The sequence below is a fragment of the Cynocephalus volans genome, chromosome 4, assembly GCF_027409185.1.
Source record: "Cynocephalus volans isolate mCynVol1 chromosome 4, mCynVol1.pri, whole genome shotgun sequence".
NCBI classification, from domain to species: domain Eukaryota; kingdom Metazoa; phylum Chordata; class Mammalia; order Dermoptera; family Cynocephalidae; genus Cynocephalus; species Cynocephalus volans.
The window spans coordinates 159,008,486-159,022,381 of record NC_084463.1 but is presented as its reverse complement, the minus strand read 5'-3'; the positions used below and the strand labels follow the sequence as shown (position 1 = coordinate 159,022,381).

The 13,896-nt window shown below is 53.5% G+C and overlaps 1 protein-coding gene across 1 annotated transcript; it reads right to left on the bottom strand.

The window, feature by feature from the left end:
- Positions 1-757: 757 nt before the first annotated feature.
- Positions 758-8,506, bottom strand: LOC134376688 (phospholipase A and acyltransferase 4-like). Its single transcript, XM_063095164.1, has 5 exons — positions 8,448-8,506; positions 7,934-8,027; positions 3,259-3,367; positions 2,309-2,577; positions 758-1,027 (listed from the first exon to the last, which is right to left on the bottom strand). Exons 1-5 carry the CDS (start codon positions 8,504-8,506, stop codon positions 929-931), a joined length of 630 nt encoding a protein of 209 aa, XP_062951234.1. The 3' UTR covers positions 758-928.
- Between the last annotated feature and the right edge of the window lie 5,390 nt (positions 8,507-13,896).

Sequence of the window (13,896 nt, the reverse complement as noted above, 5' to 3'; positions counted from 1 at the left end):
TGAGAAAGCATGAGAGCACGGGGACCTGGGCATTGGTGAGGCCAAGCAAGGGCAGAGGCACCATGGAAGCAGCAGAGGATATTCTGACGTGGCTGGTTCTCAGCATTCAACCCAGGGGCAGCACGAGCCATGGAAGTCTGGGCATGGAAAGAAAATATAACTCCATCTGATAGTCACAGGTGGGTGAGGAGTAGACCTTTGAGTTAAAAAAGAAAAAAAAAACTTTTTTAAAAGAGGACCAAGTGACGGAGGTAATTGGAAGGATGCTGGGAGATGTTTAGGTGTCATAAGGGGATTTAGTCGCAGTCGACTGGGAGGTAATTACATTTTTTCCTGCACTTGAGATTAAAATTAATTCATTAATATAAAAAGAATTTGTTTTGCTTCCCGAGATGCACAGATAAAAGTATTGATGCACAATTATTTCGATGTTAGGTCTTTGTAGAACGACGTAGACAATTCACTGAGCGTCTGCTGCATATCAGACATGGGCTGGGCACCTTCTGTCCATCATCTCATGTGATCCTCCCTTCATCCCCTGACATGGATCATTTCCCCCATCTCAGAGAGGATGGAACGGAGACTCCGAGAGTCACGCGCTTTCCCCAAGGCCACACAGCTAGAAATTGCTGGAACTACCCAGCAGGTGTTCAATCAACGTTACTTTCTTTCTTGCTTGCTAAGAAGTCTACAAATACATAGCGGACATCCTTTCTGGAGGAACAGGTAGGTACATTTATTGACTCTTGGATCTTGTTACAATGAGACCATCCTCAGCCATTGAGACAGGGATGGGGAGAGAGGGAAGGACTAGAGACAGCCTGAGACAGAGAGCGAGGGTCAGGAAGACAAGGAGCCGGGGAGGCCTGTCCCCTCTGGGGTGTCCACAGCTGCTACTAACACAGGATTTTGTGGCTGCTTCAGGCTGTCACTGGTTTTGGCGTATCCTACTAAAAGCAGCGAGTCCAACGGCACCCAGAATTCCGAATACCGTGGTTGCAAGTCCTCCAATTGCAGCCCTTTCCACCTGCAAAGCAAGGGGCTCTGGTTGAGTTCACAGCAAGTCCAGGCAGGCTCTTTTTCCCACTCAAGGGCCCAAGGGCTCCACTTAGCCTTCTGCCTTTCCTCTTCTCTCCCTTCCCATCTGGCCGGACCAGAGTCCTGTCTCAGGAGGATGTTGGCTGTGTCCCCAGGGACTCCATTTATTGGGTCGTGAGCACTTCTGATGTTGGGCTCGTTGGGCTTGTCCTGAGAATTGGCTGATGGAATAATTTTGAGTGAACTTCCCAGGTGAGGACATTTGTTCCTGATTTGGGGGTGGGCTTTGAAGAGGGTTTGTGCCCGGTTTCGTGGGGCCAGAGCTGCAGGGGCCAGGCTGGATAGTGTTATGCGGTCTGGGTTCTACCTGAGCTCCACCTCTGCAGAGGGAGGGCTGTGGCAGAAGCCAAGGGGAGACGTAGGGAGACCATGGCCACGGGCAGTGCACTTCGGGTTCACTGCGTGCTGTTCACAAGTGCAGCCTCGAAGCTTCTATCTCCAGCCCCATCTCAATCCTGAACTCAACTCTACTCCACATCTCCAGCTGGATGCCAAATGGGGCACTTCCGGTATCACACTGCCACGCCAACTCTTGACTTTCGTCCCCAAACCTGCTCCTCCCTCCATAATCCGCATTTCATCAAGAGCCCCATCTATCCAATCACTTTGGCCAGGACCCTGGAGGTGCTGAGGTGTAGCGGTAACAAGCAGAGACTCTAGAAAGGGACACCTGGGGATTGAATCTTGGTTCTGTCACCTATTAGCTGTGTGTTTTGGAGCAACCAACTTGGAAGACTGAGAAGGGACAAGCAGTGGAAGCTGTGTCCAGATCTTACATAAAAATGCTCCTGAGCTCTTATGAAGGCCCATGGATCCTGAACATCCCTTATTTGAGAGCTCTTGGGGGCTCAGCAGACCTGTCATGGTCCTGGGTCAGCCTAGACCCTCCTGATGACCTACGCGGTTTCAGGAGCTGGTCTCAGAGGCCAAGGATCCCACGTTAGAGCTGGCCAGGCCCTCAGGAGTCCTCCATCCAAGTCCTCCTCTGCACATGAAAAGCAAGGCCCAGGGGGGACGTGGCCTGTCTACAGATCCTCTGTGCATTAGACGCAGATCTGGGAGGGGATCTCAGACTTCCTGACTCCCAGTCAGCAGGTCCTGAGAGATGGCTTTAGCATCTCTCATATCTTCCCTTTGGCTGCACAGCCCAGTCAACCCTGCCCCAAGCAGACCTCCCGGTGGGACACAGATCACCCAGAGAAGGCCTTACCTGCCCGCAGCGTTCCTTGCCGTATCTCAGATCGGTGACAAAGTGCTCACAGTTCTTTGTCACAAAACTGTACTCGACCTCCTGACCAACCTTCTCCTTTGCAGATTTGATGATCTCGCTCACAGGAAGTGGCTTATAGTTGTGGTCCAAGTCGTTGTTGACCCGGTAGCGACAGCCCCCCACCACGTCCTCCAGGCGCTCCTGTTTCACCACTGCTCTGTCGCTTGGAATCGAGGAGAAGCTGGTGGAGCCGGCCTTGGGGCACTTACCTGGAACCAGAGACACCTCGTTGGGAGCAGCAGGGGAGGGCGAGGTAGGGAGAGAAGAGGACCCCGAAAGCTGCGGGGCCTGCTCTGCATCTCATGCCGCCCTCGCTTCTGTTCTTTCGTTCACCATCTGCACGTCTGTCTCCTGCATTCTCCTTTCAACTGGCTTTGACATCTTCTGCTTCTCTTATTAAGGAGTTAAAGAAATCACTGACATGTGCTGTCTACGCACGGCTATGAGAATTTTTGTTTATGTGTAAACCAGTAAAAACTACTTCTGTTAAGGAGTATTAAGTATATAAATCATAAGAAACAAAGGACATAGGATGAAAAATCATTTTTCTTCATGAGAAACCTGCCTTAGATTCCGGACCTTCAGAAACTTGGCTGGCTTAAGTCATTCCAGATCTGTGGACCAGGGTAACCTGGCTTTGAGCTGGAGTGAACTGAGGCTGAAGCAGCCCAGCTACACTGATGGAGCCAAGGGCCACATCCCCTGTCCTGTGGGGACCTGTGGAACCCACCGTGCTTACTGCGGGGCACATGTGGACACACTATCTCGTCAAGCCTTCTCATGGAGAATGCGTCTGCCCACTTGGGGTTCCCTTGCTCAACTCTGTCTTTCAGTGGTTTTCTTGTCATATTAACAAGTATTTCGAGAGTTACATTTTCAGCTGTCCTTACTTAGAGGTGCCAGGTGGACCACGTAGCCATCTCCCACATAGATGGCCCAGTGCTCATAGCCATTGTGAAAAATCTCAATCAGGTCTCCAGGCTTGGGCTGTTGGCGTGACTGTAACAGAAAAAGCAGAGATTGTAGGGAGGGCATTTTAGGCCACAGAAGAAACCCTGGCTTGGGGGCAGGGGGGCAGCAGCTCGGCCTGGGGACACGTTCCTGATGTTCATCACCTGGTTGTAACCGGGGTAAGGGTGAGCTCCTGTCCCCCTGGCATCCACAGCTTTCCTATTTAGAGGCTCCCCTCAGTGGGGTCACCAACCTTGGAAGCCTGGAAAATGACCTTGTGGAATGAGGGAGAAGAGGCTTGTCTGGGTGAGTGTGTTACAGGAGTGTGTCTGTGCGCACGCTGAGGATGCACATGCACGTGTACAGGTGCGTGGTGCACGCGCTTGTGAGCCTGTTGACAGCACAGCCTGCGTGCTCAGCCCTTTGCAGAGGTTGGAGCAACTTGGGGAAGGGGAGTCTGGAGCTGTCTGTCCTCTGTAGACTCACCCTCACGTCCTCTTCACAACTCCTCCCATGGTCCCGAAAGCCACCTGTTCCTCACAACAGCCCCCTTCCATCCTTGGAGGTGACACCCTGTGATACAGGGAATGACAGTGTCCTGATGGGACCTGAACCTAGAGTGGCGTCTTGGGGACCATCAGCTCCCATGACTGAGGGGATTGCCCCAGTTATGGAGCAGGCATCTGCTGGGCACTTGTCCTACGATAACTGCAACCTCTAACACCCAGGGGAAGGCATTGTCACCCCATGGCACAGAGGGGGACATTGAGGATCAGAGAGGTCGAGGGTCTTGCCCAAGAACGCTCGGCTGGGAAGAGGCCAGGCTGGGTCCTCTCTGCCCGCTCCTGCCCCTGCTCCCTGCCTCGCCCCTGCTCCCTCCCCTGCCTCCCTCCTTCCCTCCACTCCAGGTCCCAACCAGGACAGCGCAGCTTCTTGACTGGGAAATTTCTTGGTTTTTATCTCTCTTCGTGCCTGTCCTCAATGGGTGACAGACACTCCTCCTACCCCCATCCCAGGCTGTCTAGTCGGAGCCCAGAGGCAGCTCACCTCATGCCCTCACCTGATGCCAATCTCCACCCACCAAAACCAGGCCACACAGACTCCAGAAGTTACTCCTGATTCACTTCCGCGTCTATCTCCCGTCCCCTGACGTGGTTCAGAGCAGCCTGTCCCTGCCTCCGGGACACCGTGGCCTCCTGACCAACCTCCCCCTCCTGTCTCTGTCCTCCACATCCAGTCCCCTGACCCAAAGTGGTCTTTCAAGGGCACTATGGCCATGACCTTCCTCTGGCCTCAGGAGCAGGACACACACTTGGGCAGCTCTCAGGCCCTTCCTGACCCTCACTCTCCTCACCATCCCTGGGCTCTGCTCCTGAGGCTGACCCAGTGACCTGTCCACCCCTCCCCACGTCTCTGCTCCTCGGCACATCAGGGTCTCTCTGCCCAGCCCCCTCCCCACACCCACGCTTCATTGTCCCCCTTCCCTGTCAGTCTCCCCCCAGCTGGAAGCCGCCCTCACTGCTGCAGCCTGGCTCAGCTGCCCCACTCTGGGCCCCGGGCCTGAGACCCCACCTCCCCTGCAGGGATCATGCTGTGCTGTGTTCCCTGGGCCTGTCTGTGCCCCCTGGGCTGTGAGGTCCGCGCAGGAGCATCCTACGAGCTCAACCCTCCTTCCTGCTCCTCTGGGATCCAGCAAAGGGCCTGGCATGGATGGGGCAGGGGAATTAGGCAGGAAGAGGGACAGAGGATCAGCGGTGCCAGGACTCCTGCCCAGCTCCTCCTTGTCTCAGCCCGAGGTGGCCACGTCAGCCAGGGCATCCAGGGCCAGAGACGGTCTCCATGTGGAGATAACAAGGGAACTTTTAGCTCTAATGCTAAATGTCTACAACTACGGTCAGGGCACTGTGAACAGAGCCTAGTGGCTGAAGATATGTGATCTTGGGCCCTACCTGGACAAAAAAATGGCTTTGTTGTTAACAGAGCCCTGATTTGCATCAGTAAAAATAAAGCCCTTCCCCAGAATCACAGGATGTACACACAGGTAACTAACCTCTGGAACTTGCAGGACATTTCCCAGAAGTGTTTCATTTCCAATAATAGCCTGAATCCACCTGTTGCTTTTTAGCTACACACCTGTTGGCCCACCCTGTCCCCTTCCTGGAGCTTCTGATAATGACAATCTGGGCTCATGGGAGAGGAGAGTTCAGAGTTCAGAATGCTGGAATTAGAATGCACTTTGCAAGGCAGGGCAAACGCCACGGACGAAAGAGGAAAGAGAAAGGACTGTGGCTGAGAAGCGACCACACCCCACCCAGCAGCAGAAACAATGTGGGAAATCATTAACTTCTCAAGAGCTGGCATCCCTCACCAAGGCCACGGGTTCGGATCCCTGTATAGGGATGGCCGGTTATCTCACTGGGTGAGCGTGGTGCTGACAACACCAAGTCAAGGGTTAATATCCCCTTACTGGTCATCTTTAAAGAAAAAAGAGCTGGCGTCCCCCAGTAAGCCCAGCCCCTGGTTTCTGCCCCAGCTGTGTTTGATGAGTAGGCCCCAGGCTCAGGCAGGTGTAGCTTCCAGAATCCCCACAGCTGTCTCCCACATGGGGGTCCCCAGGCCTCCCCACTGTGCCAGATACAGAGGGGAGACCCATTCTGCCTGAGGACCACACAGAACAGCAGGAAAAATGGACTTTTAAATGACAAATAGTTTTTCATGAAGGCCTTTGAAAGACAAGCTCTGGAGTTAAATGTTCCCAAGGCCAGGAGCCCAGACTGAGGCTTTTGGAGGAGGGGAGTTTCCCAGCCGCTGTAGAGTGAGTCATGCAAAGTTGCACTTACCGGAGCCATCTGGAAGGCAGGGCAGTATGTGGTGCTCCGTGGCTTGTGGACCAGCTTTTGTACCAAGGTTGAGAATTTCACTTTCACTTTCTTTCTGACACTACTAAAAAAGGACTTACAGACTAAACTTATTTTAAGAGAAACACCTACTTAGAAACTAGATATTTTCTCTAAGTGGAAAGGGTAATGATTACCTGCATCAACACATGGAATCGTTGGTGCTTCACAGACATACAAAACTCAGAATTTTTTCAGTCATGATAAAAAAAATTCTCAAGTTAGCCTCAATGTCATCACTGGGAGATCACAACGTGCACCTCCTCCCTGGCCTGCACCACAGGCTGCTTTTCCCTGGAGGCTGTGGCTGTAGGAACATGTAACATAATAAAATATATGTATTTCGTCTCTGCCCCCAGTTCCTGGCACAGAGCTCTTACAACCCTTGCAATTTCCTGAGCGATAGGGAGGCTAGGAGAATCTTTTATTCTAATATTTGGTCTTTGACACCAGTTTTGACATGGAGCTCCTGATCCCTTGGAATTTCCTCAGTGACAGGAGCACCTTTTGTCCTACTGAGGTGGCTCTTGCTGGGCTCCTGGATGGGGGCTGGACGCCATATAGGCCAAACCACGGTTGGAAGCTTGGAACTTTCAGCCCCACCCCTCCTCCTCCGGGAAGGGGGAAGGGACAGGAGTCTGAGCTAATAAACAATCATTCCTACATGAAAAACCCTGAACTACAGGGTTCAGAGGGCTTCTGGGTTGCTGAATACTTGGATGACGGCATGCCCAGAGAGGGCATGTAAACCCCACACTCCTTCCCACATCCCTCGCTCTGTGAATCTCTTCCATCTGGCTGTTCTTGTGTGTTCTCTGCAACATCCTTTATAATAAACAAGTAAATGTAAATAAAGCTCTTGCCTGGCTTTTGTGAGCTGCTCCAGCTAATGACTGGAAACCTCTAATTTGTGGCCAGTTGGTCAGAAGTTCCAGGGACTTGGACTTGCAATTAGCATCCAAACTGGGGGCGGGGTGGTGGAGGTTGTGAGACTGAGCCCTTAACTTGTGGGATCTCACCCTAATTCTGGAGGTCAGATGTGAGCGTATGGATTTGGAGCTGCTGAGTGCACCACTGGATATGCCAGACTGGTGTGTGGGGAGAGGTTTGGCTGCAGCTGCACATACGGGAGTCATCGTCACAGAGAAGGTGTTTCATGTCACCAGTCTGGGTGATACTGACGAGGCGGTGAGGAGAGAGAGGACACAAAAGAGGACCAAGGATGGGACTGAGACTGGGGTAAGAGAAGCAGCAATACAGGAGACAGAGGGGAGCAGCCAGCAAGGGTGGAGCCTGGGAGCCAAGTGAAGACCTTCAGACAGGAGGAATGACGGGGACGTGCAGCACAGCAGGTCCCTGGAGAGCGAGGCTCCAAGTGTGATCAGAGTGGGTTCCAGAGAAAGCAAGAGTGACAGGATTGGACACAGCAAGTGTAGACAATCCTTTAAAGGATTTTTCTACATAGGTGACCTAGCCTGGAAAAAATGACCTTGTGCGATGGGAGAATTCTACTTGGATGTGTGTATGGTGTGTGTGTGCACACACGTGCACGCTGAGGATGCACATGCACGTGTACAGGTGCGTGGTGCACGCGCTCGTGAGCCTGTTGACACCACATCCTGCGTGCTCAGCCCTTTGCTGAGGTTGGAGCAACTTGGGGAAGGGGAGTCTGGAGCTGTCTGTCCTCTGCAGACCCACCCTCACGTCCTCCTCACACCTCCTGTTCAACCTCGGCCATGGCCCTCAGAGCCACCTCCTCCTCACAACAGCCCCCTTCCATCCTTGGGACACCCATCCTTGGAGGTGACAGCCTGTGACACAGGGACTGACAGTGTCCTGATGGGACCTGAGCCTACAGTGGCGTCTTGGGGGCCATTGGCTCTCAGCACTGAGGGGACTGCCCCACTCATGGAGCAGGCCTCTGCCGGGCACTTGTCCCATGATAACTGCAACCTCTAACACGCAGGGGAAGGCATTGTCACCCCTGACCCTGCTCCCTGCCTCGCCCCTGCCTCCCTCCCCTGCCTCCTTCCTTCCCTCCACTCCAGGTCCCAACCCAGGACAGCGCAGCTTCTTAACTGGAAAATTTCTCGGTTTCTATCCCTCCTGTGCCTTTCCTCAGTGGGTGACAGACAATCCTCCTAGTCCCATCCCAGGCTGTCCAGACAGAGCCCAGAGGCAACTCACCTTTGCCCCCTCCTCATGCCAATCTCCACCCACGAAAATCAGACCACACAGATTCCAGAAGTTTCTTCTGATTCACTTCCGCGTCCATCTCCCGTTCCGACATGGTTCCGAGCAGCCTGTCCCTGCCTCTTGGACACCATGGCCTCCTGACCAACCTCCCCCTCCTGTCTCTGCCCTCCACATCCAGTCCCCTGACCCACAGTGGTCTTTCAAGGGCACTTTGGCCATGACCTTCCTCTGGCCTCAGGAGCAGGACACACACTTGGGCATCTCTCAGACCCTTCCTGACCCTCACTCTCCTCACCATCCCTGGGCTCTGCTCCTGAGGCTGACCCAGTGACCTGTCCACCCCTCCCCACGTCTCTGCTCCTCGACACGTCAGGGTCTCTCTGCCCAGCTGCCTCCCCACACCCACTCTTTATTGTCCCCCTTACCTATCAGTCTCCCCCCAGCTAGAGGCCGCCCTCACTGCTGCAGCCTGGCTCAGCTGCCCCACTCTGGGTCCCGGGCCTGAGACCCCACCTCCCCTGCAGGGATCATGCTGTGCTGTGTTCCCTGGGCCTGTCTGTGCCCCCTGGGCTGTGAGGTCCGTGCAGGAGCATCCTACGTGCTCGACCCTCCTCCCTGCTCCTCTGGGATCCAGCAAAGGGCCTGGCATGGATGGGGCAGGGGAATTAGACAAGGAAAAGAGACAGAGGATCAGTGGTGCCAGGACTCCTGCCCAGCTTCTCCTCGTCTCAGCCCGAGGCGGCCATGTCAGCCAGTGCATCCAGGGCCAGAGACGGTCTCCATGTGAGGATAAGAAGGGAACTTTTAGCTCTAATGCTAAATGTCTTAAACTACAGTCAGGGCACTGTCAACAGTAGCTGGTGCTTGAAGAAATGTGATCTTGGGCTCTACCTGGATAAAAAAATGGCTTTGTATTCAACAGAGCCCTGTTTTACATCATTAGCAATAAAGCTTTTCCCCAGAATCACACGATGCACACACAGTGGAATGTCCTCCAGAACTTGCAGGACATTTCCCAGAATTGTTTCATTTCCAGTAATAGCCTGAGTCCAACTGTTGCTTTTCAGCTACACACCTGTTGGCCCAGCCTGTCCCCTCCCTGGAGCTTCTGAAATATAATGATAATCTGGGCTGATGGGAGGGGAGAGTTCAGAGTTCAGAATGCTGGAATTAGAATGCACTTTGCAAGGCAGGACAAATGCCATGGACAAAAGAGGAAAGAGAAAGGACTGCGGCTGAGAAGGGACCAAACCCCACTCAGCAGCAGAAACAGTAAATGTGGGGAATCGCTCAATACCAAGACCCAGGGTCCCCTCACAGGCCCACCCCTGGCTTCTGCCCCAGCTGTGTCTGGTGAGTAGGCCTCAGGCTCAGGCAGGTGCAGTTTCTGGAACCCCATAGGTGCCTCCCACAATGGGGTCCCAGGCTTCCCCATTATGCCAGATGTAGAGTAGAGGCCGACTCTGTCCAGAGACCTCACAGTCCAGGAGGAAAAATGAACTTTTAAACGACAAATACAGTTGGCCTATGAATGACAGATACAGATAGGGAAAGCCTTCTGAAGACAAGCTCTGGAGTCAAGTGCTCCCAAGGTCAGGAGCCCAGAATGAGGTCGTTGACGGAGGGGAGTCTCCCGCCCACTGGAGACTGAGTTATGGAAACTTCCAGGGGACTTACTGGAGCCACCTGGAAAGCAGGGCAGCGCCTGGTGCTCTGTGGCTTGTGGACCAGCTTGTGGACCGAGGTTGAGAATTTCAATTTCATTTTCCTTCGGACCCTATTCAAAAAGGATTTAAAGACTAAACATTTTTAAGAGAATCAACTCTTTAAAGACTAGATGTGTTCTCTGAGTGGAAAGGGTAATGGTGACCGACATGAAAACACGGACTCGGTGGTGCTTCAGAGCCATGTGAGGAGCAGCCGGAGTCGGAGGGCAGCCCTGCATCCCTGCCCCTGCTGGAGAAATCAGTGGTCACTCTGACAAGGACGCTGTGCAGCTGCTCCTTCCACAGGAAATGGAAGCATTTAGAGGCAGGGAGGTATCAACTCCCAATGCACCACATAGGTCCTCGTCTCCCAACATCCTCAGGAAATATTGGGCAGAGACCATGGGAGCAGGCCAGCGGGGCTGCTTCATTCCACAGGATGCCCTGGAAGTGGTGGGCACCTGAGGCCATGTGGGGCAGGATCTCCTTGCCCCATCAGGATGCACTTGGCTGCAAGAAGCAGAGCGAAACTAAAAGAGGCTTCAGCAGCCTGGACATTCATTGTCTCCATAACAAGTAGATGGAGCAGGGACTCAGGTTTGGTTCAGGGGCTGAGCAAGGCCTCTAAGGACCTGGGCTGTATCCACCACACTGATCCTGTGCCTATAGTGCTGCCCTGCATGGCACTCTATGGCACTAAAACCCCAAATGGTTCATTTTCACATGGCAACGTCCAAAACAAGGAGAGGAAGACGTGTCTCACCATCTGTCTCTTTGTCTGGGAGTGAATCTTTCCCAGGAACCCCTGGCTGACTGTATCCCACTGTTCAATGACCAAACTGGGTCACATTTCCACGCCCAAACCAATCATGAGCAAAGGGGCAGGGGCCACCCTGGCAGGCTCAGACACCGCAGTGCATCACCTGGACCTGAGGGAGGGGCTCCTGCTGCCCATGAACATCAGGGCTCCATAAGCCCAGGAGCAGGTGACATCGGTGAGTGTGTGTGTAGAGGTGGCTATGCTCACATGGTGTCCTCTCATGAGCCCAAAAGCTCCTTGAGGTCAAGAACTCTGTCACATTCACCAATGTTCACCCTCCCCCCGTCACAAAAAGAGCCTTGAGCACATCAAATGATCAAGACATATTTATGAAGTGAATGAGTCATGAAAGAGTGATGATGGGTGGGTGGAGATATTTGTTCTGCTCTGAGGCGTCCTCCCGCAAGAATGCGCTCACACGCCGCTCGTGCACAGAAGCGAGTTTATTCACTCCAGCTGGCCAGCGACCGTCTCTCAAGGAGCAACCAAGGGAGAACGGCCCTGGGTCTTGGTCTTGGGGGGGTTTTTAAAGGCAAAAACCACATCCCGTTGGCACACGGGTTTGTCCAGGTGCTCAAAGCAAGCTGGGGAGCTCGGTTACAGAAGCCAAGAATGAGCCGTTCGAGCAATCAAGCACACAGGTTGTCGTTGTGTGTGGTTCCTGTTCCCGTGTAATAGTTCACTGTGTGTGGCTCCTGTTTCTATGCAACGGTTTTTGTTTCTATGATAAGGTCAACCGTTTCTCATGCAGAAGGGTGTTAGTCTGCAGGCCACATGGGGGTAAAATGGAGTTACTTAGGTTAAGCAAGCAATACAGAAGCAGACGGCACACGTTATGAGGGTGTAGGGAGCTGTATTTCAGTTCCTCCAATCCACAAGCTCACACACAGCGAAGCACACGGATGTGTGTGCACGAAGGCCCCATGTGTGGATGACCACACGCACACAGGTGCACATGCCCTCGGGAGGGCCTCTGTGTTCAAATCCAATTTTAAGTTCTTATCTGCTTTATATAGAGGAACAGCACAGTTTCCCAGGCAGAATTAAAGAAATAAGGCCAGGATGGAAGCAGTTGGAGAGACATTTCCCTCAGTTTGCCAGGGAAGGAAGAACCTGGGTTATGGAAGCTCAGAAAGGGAGGACTTCTTCTGTTACTGGCGAAAGAGACTTCGAGAATTTTTAGCTTTGTGTATCTGAAATGTCAGAATTTACGCTTTGAATACTACGGCGGCAGCTGTGGCGGTGGTGAGTTCCTGCATTTTCAGGTGGCGACTGGCTTGTTTGTATGACCACTCGGGTAGACGACGACCACCTGGAAGAGACAGGAGGCACGGGTGTGAGAGCGACGAAGGACGGACATGCACCGAGGCCTTCACACCACAGGGCTCCTCGTGCTCCTGGGCAGGCAGCCAGGAACGTGAAGGCCCCTGTGGTCTCCACTTTCTTGAGGGCATCTTTCCACCCTCTTAGGAGCTCCATACTCACCTGTTTTGTTCATGGTCTCCAGAGTGGGAATTTGAGCGCTTATGGCACCTCCTCAGGATACACACAGCAGCTACCACCAACACAGTGACAATAATAACCTGCGGGATCTGCAGCAGAAGAGAGCAGAGGACGTGAGCCTGGGCTGGGGGTCCGGCCGTCTGAGCTCCAACAGTGGCTCTGCTGGGCCATGTCTGTGGCTTGGGGAAGTCCCCAACCCTCTCTCAGTCACATGGGGACAATCGTGCACCAGGTTTTTGTGAGGATGAAGTGTGGGTGTAGAAGAACGTTCATCTTATTTGCTGCCAGTGCTCCCCTGAGGGAAAGGGGGTCATTGTTGGGGATCCCCTCGATGGGTGCCTCAGGTCTGGAGGAGAGCGGAGGCTGCGCTCTGCAGTCAGAAGGTGAAACAGCGAACCTGCTCTGTGCGGGAGGGAACAGGAGCTGAGGGATGCACAAGCCCCGGAGGGAAAAGCGAGGGGACTGGGGGAGGAAGACGGAGCTGAGCGGCGAGGAAGGTGCAGCCTGCAGCAGAAGCTCCCATGACAGACGAGGCCTCACAACTGCCCTCAGGAACCAGTAGTCTGCTGGGCTCGGTGTAAACCTCCACGGTCCCTTCAGCTACTGAGACAAGCTTCTGGGCTTGTGACACTGGCATTTCGTGAGGGAAGGAATTGGGGCTGTCCTTTTGCCTTGGGAAAAAGCATCAGTGAAGTGATCCCCAAATTGAAGTGCTTGAGCAGCAGCAGGCGGTGGCCAGGAGGACTGTGAGCCTCCCCGTGCTGTCCTCCGGGAGCAGCCAGGAGAGCCTGGGTCTCCCCAGCACTGGGAAGAGAGTTTGAGTAGAATCCATTTCATTGCAAAGGTCGAGGGATGACCCCAATTGCCACTTGGAAACCAATTATCTGAGATAACAAATATGGTAGCAAAAGGGCCAAAGAAATGTTTCCTGTTATGATTTAGAAAACTAGCATTGGCGACAGACAGCTGCTGGGGGAACCCTCCCGTGTGGAGAGGCCGCTCCTTAGCTCCTGTCCTCCTCCTCGCTGTCTAGTTAGCAAGTGGCTAAGAAAAGCCTCCCGAGAGGCACAATCCAGTGAGAGACAGACACAGACGTGCACAATTCGAGTTCCCACGGAAGGGGGCCCAGCTATGCCAGAGCAAAAGAGAGGTCAGGACACTGGGCAGAAGGAGATTGATTCTTAGGAGGGGACTTAGAGAGGGTGGGGTGGGAGCAGTGTCCCCGCAGAGGGAAAGGCAGGGTGAGGATGGCCCCATCAACAAGTCACAGCTGCTTACAGGAGAAGGACCCTCCAAATGACGCTGGTCCTTGCCAATTTTTTTTTTGAACAAAAATCTTGTTATACATAGAACATTCCATGGAAAAGGGGTCCCTCAAGCAGTGAGACACGTGTTCTTTGAAGGGAAATAATTGGTGCTGTTGGAGCCCTGGAGGCCTCCATTGCTTGAGTCATT

Coding starts and splice junctions, on each gene's coding strand:
- LOC134376688 (XM_063095164.1), bottom strand. CDS start 8,506: ATGTCGGAACGGGAGATGGACGCGGAAGTGAATCAGAAGAAACTTCTG. Junction 3,368..7,933: donor TGGCCGAGGTTGAACAGGAG/GTGTGAGGAGGA, acceptor TTTCTGTTACAG/TCACGCCAACAGCCCAAGCC. Junction 1,028..2,308: donor GCAAGGAACGCTGCGGGCAG/GTAAGGCCTTCT, acceptor CTTGCTTTGCAG/GTGGAAAGGGCTGCAATTGG.